At 42.0% G+C, this 4864-nt stretch overlaps 1 protein-coding gene across 1 annotated transcript; it reads right to left on the reverse strand.

Moving 5' to 3' along the window:
• Positions 1-706: 706 nt before the first annotated feature.
• LOC138885490 (uncharacterized) lies at positions 707-4395 on the reverse strand. Its single transcript, XM_070166444.1, has 7 exons — positions 3993-4395; positions 3832-3938; positions 3559-3788; positions 3247-3487; positions 2550-2909; positions 928-1309; positions 707-816 (listed from the first exon to the last, which is right to left on the reverse strand). The coding sequence occupies exons 1-7, from the start codon at positions 4393-4395 to the stop codon at positions 707-709; spliced, it is 1833 nt and encodes a 610-aa protein (XP_070022545.1).
• Between the last annotated feature and the right edge of the window lie 469 nt (positions 4396-4864).

Genomic DNA, 4864 nt, shown 5'->3' on the forward strand with positions numbered 1-4864 from the left:
TAAAAAGAAAAAATTAAATAAGAGAAAAGAAGAGCAAAAGATTAAATCAATGCAAGGATTTGAGCATACGAGTTGTGAAATTTAGTGGAAATTGGATTCTTGATTAGAAACAGATGTTAATGAGATCCAGAGAAGATGAAGAGTGATTTTTATGCGATGAAACTTTAGGGGTCGAAAAGTGTAAAATTATTAAGGAGCCCCTATTTATACTTAGCAGATGCGGACACCACCAACTTACCTGAGAACCACCGTGAAATTCCATTGCGGTCCATGCTTTTTTACCTTATGTAGAGCAGCTTCAAGCATAGTACCGTGGTTCGCTATAATGGCCGCGACCGCGAAATCCACCGCGATCCGCCAAAATACCAATGCAACAGTGAACACTAAGGGATATTTGATAGTCCAACTTCAGAGAGTTGGCAGCTTCCTCCTTTCAATTATACATCTGCGGACAAAAAAATGCGGTGGCGAAAGGCTAACGTGGACCGCCAAATTTTGGGCGCGGTCCGCGAACTTTCAACACTTAGCCAAAATTTTCCTTTATCAAAATCCTGCACTGCACAACCAATTCCTACACAAACATCACAACCTGTTAGTCCAAAACAAAGCGTAATCTAAGAAGAAAATCAAAATAAAGAAAAATACATGGGTTGCCTCCCAAGAAGCGCCTGATTTAACGTTGCGGCACGACGCGTGTTACCATCATTCACTTGAAATGGATCAATGCCACCACGTGGCCATCATCAACTTTACCAAGGTAGTGCTTCACTCGATGCACATTGACTCTAAAGATCTCACCATTCTTGTTTTTCAAATCTAGAGCACCAAAAGGAGTTACATGCACCACTTCAAAAGGACCGCTCCATTTTGATTATAGCTTTTCCGGAAACATATGTAACCGAGAGTTGAATAAAAGACCAAGGTCACCTTCTTTGAATTCTTTGTTCCAGATATACTTATTATGTAGGTACTTCATCTTGTCCTTATACAATGTCGAACAGGAATAAGCATGAAATTGGAACTCATCAAGTTCATTCAATTGCTCCACCCGAAGATTGGAAGCTACATCCCACTCTAGGTTCAACTTCTTCAACGCCCACATGGCCTTATGCTCTAATTCCACCGGGAGGTGACATGCTTTACCAAATACCAACCGATACGGAGACATACCAGTTGGAGTCTTGTAAGTTGTTCTATAGTCCCATAAAGCATCGTTAAGTTTCCTTGACCAATCAGTCCGGTTTGCATTGACAGTTTTGGATAGAATACTCTTGATCTCCCTGTTGGAGACCTCATCTTGTCCACTTGCCTAGGAGTGATAGGGGGTTGACACCTTATGAGTGACACCATACTTGGAGAGTAAAGTGTCAAAGGCTTTGTTGCAAAAATGAGAACTCCCATCACTAATTATGGCCCTTGGAGTGCCGAACCTTGTGAATATGTTTTTATTCAAGAAAGACACCACACTCTGTGCTTCATTGTTGGGTAAAGCCACAAATTCAACCCACTTGGAGACATAATCTACAACAACAAGAATATAAGTGTTCCCACATGAACTCACAAACGGGCCCATAAAGTCGATACCCCACACATAAAAAATGTCAATCTCAAGGATGGTAGTGATAGTCATTTCATTCTTATTGGAAATCCCACCGGCTCTTTGGCACTCATCACAATGCCTAACAAGCTCGCTAGCGTTTTGTACAAGGTAGGCCAATAGAATCCACATTTTAAGACCTTTGTAGCAGTTCTCACCCCACCATGGTGACCATCATAAGGTGAGGAATGGAAAGCTTCAAGAATACCCAATTTTTCATCTTTTGGACATATCTCTAGATAACACCATCGGTGCAAATTTTGAAAAGATAAGGCTCGTTCCAATAATAATCCAAGCATACCCATTTGAGCTTCCTTCTTTGGTTTGAAGAGAACTCATTCGGGACAATTTCGCTCATAAGATAGTTGGCCACATCGGCAAACCAAGGCATCCCGGTCAAAGACATGGAAATGAGTTGTTCATCCGAAAATGAATCATTGATCTCAAGGCCATCATGGGGCCTCCCCTCCTCTTCCAAACGGGACAAGTGGTCTGCCACTTGATTCTCACTTCCTTTTCAGTCTATGATTTCAATATCAAACTCTTGTAGAAGAAGTACCCACCTCATAAATCTCGCCTTTGAGTCCTTCTTATTTATCAAGTAACGAAGCACCGCGTGATTGGTATGAACAATCACTTTGGTACCTATGAGGTACAGGCAGAACTTTTCCATGGAAAGATAATGGTTAAGAGTTCTTTCTCGGTCACCGTATAGTTGACTTGGGTGTCGTTGATGGTCTTTCTAGCATAGTAGACCGGATGAAATATCTTGTTGATTCTTTGCCCCAACACCACTCCTACCGCCACGTCACTAGCATCACACATAAACTCAAATGGTAAGCTCCAATTTGGTGCGAAAATGATGGGAGTGGTAGTCAACCTATACTTGAGTAGCTCAAAAGCCTTCATGCAATCATCATTGAACACAAATTTGACATCTTTTTCCAACAACTTGCACAAGGGGTTCACCACCTTTGAGAAATCCTTGATGAACCGATGGTAAAACCTTGCATGCCCTAGAAAGCTCCTCACTCATGAAAGTAAGAGGAGGGAGTTTTGATATCACTTCAATCTTTGCTTTATCCACTTCAATACCATTCTTGGAGATCTTATTGCCGAGGACAATGCCCTCATCGACCATAAAGTGACACTTCTCCCAATTAAGTACTAAGTTAGTCTCTTCACAAAATGCCAAGACTTTATCAATATTGCCCAAACACTCATCAAAAGAATCCCCCACAATAGAGAAATCATCCATGAAAACCTCGAGAAATTCCTCCACCATATCCGTGAATATTTCCATCATACACCACTAAAAAGTAGCAGGTGCATTACACAAGCCAAACGACATCCTTGAAAATGCAAATGTACCATACGGACAAGTGAAGGTGGTCTTCTCTTGGTCTTCAGGTGTAATAAGAATCTGGTTGTATCTTGAGTACCCATCCAAAAAGCAATAATAGGCACGCCGACAAGTCTATCCAACATTTGATCAAGAAAGGGCAATAGAAATTGGTCTTTGCGGGTCACTTTGTTTAGCTTTCGGTAATCCACGCATACCCTTCATCCGGTGACAATCCTAGTGGGGATAAACTCATTTTTCTCATTTGTGACCACAATCATACCCCTTTCTTCGGCACACATTGTACCGGCAAAGTCCATGAACTATCCAATATGGGGTATACAACCCCTGCATCTAGCCACTTGATAACCTCTTTCTTGACAACCTCTTGCATGGACTCATTTAACCTTCTTTGATGTTCTACGGAGGGTTTGCCATCTTCCTCCAATATGATTTTGTGCATGAAAAAGGCGAGGCTTATACCCCAATATCCGCCAATGTCTAACCTATTGCCTTGTTCTTCCTTTGGAGCTCCACAAGGGTGGCATCTACCTGTACGTTAGTTAAGCATGAGGGAAGAATAACAGGTAAAGTGGAATAAGGGCCTAAGAACTCATACCTTAGGTGTGAAGGCAAAGGCTTCAACTCCAATGTGGGAGGCTCCTCGATTGAGGGCTTTGTTGGTGGAGTCCGGTTCTCAAGATCCAGGGAAAGTTTTCGGGGCTCATATGCATATGAACTCATTCCTTGCAAAGCATTGACATATTCCACCAAGCCTTCATCCTCAGTCACATCATGGTTCAACAACACAGCTTCCAAAGGGTCTTCCACATTAATCACAACACGTGTCTTCAACAATCACCTCGGTCACAAGATCCACAAATGAACGCACTTCGTTGCTATTAAGTTGCCTCATTGACTTGCAAACATGGAACATAACTTTTTCATCACCCGCTCGGAAGGTGAGCTCCCCTGCTTCCACATCAACTAAGGCCTTCCCTGTATGTAGGAAAGGTCTCCCCAATATGATTAACACCTCATATTCAACCTAACAGTCAAGTATCACAAAATCCGCAGGAAGTATGAAATTGTCAACCCGAATTAGCACATCATTAATGATCCCCAATGGCCTCTTCATTATCTTGTCCGCCATTTGCAACCTCATGGATATGGGACTTGGTTTCCCAATCCCCAATGTCTTGAACACAGAATATGGCATAAAGTTAATGCTTGCCCCCAAATCACACAAAGCTTTGGCGAAATCGGCACTACCAATAGTGTACGGGATTGTAAAGGCATCGGGGTCTTCTAGCTTTGGAGCCATGGAATTTACAATGGCACTCACTTGATGTATCATTTTGATTGTTTCAAAATTCATGGATCTCTTCTTTGTTACCAAGTCACTCATGAACTTGGAATATCCCGACAATTGTTCTATATCTTCAACCAAAGGCATATTTATGGACAAACTTTTCATCATATCAACGAATTTCTTGAACTAATTCTCATTATTTTGCTTTGCGAGCCTTTGAGGATATGGTGGAGGAGGCCTTGGAAAGGAAGCCTTAGCTTTGGGCACTACCGTTTTTGGTATGTCTATCACGTGTTCCCTAGACGGGTTCACATCATTTTGGGTCTCCTCTACGTTGTCATCAATGTCTATCCTCACTTCATCATTCACATTCTCATCATTCACTTGCAAATTATTGCTTGTTTCATTATCATCTTGCACCAACACATCATCACTCACAACCTTTCTTGGGTTAGAGGTACTAGCAACTCTACCCCGACTACTTTTTATAATTACAACCATCGCATGGCCCGTATTGTTCCCACCCTTCGGGATTACTACTGTATCACTTGGTAGTACCCCCTTAGGGCGAGTATTCAAAGCTTGAGAAATTTGGCCAAGTTTCACTTCCAAG

The sequence above is a fragment of the Nicotiana sylvestris genome, chromosome 2, assembly GCF_000393655.2.
Source record: "Nicotiana sylvestris chromosome 2, ASM39365v2, whole genome shotgun sequence".
Classification (NCBI taxonomy): Eukaryota; Viridiplantae; Streptophyta; class Magnoliopsida; order Solanales; family Solanaceae; genus Nicotiana; species Nicotiana sylvestris.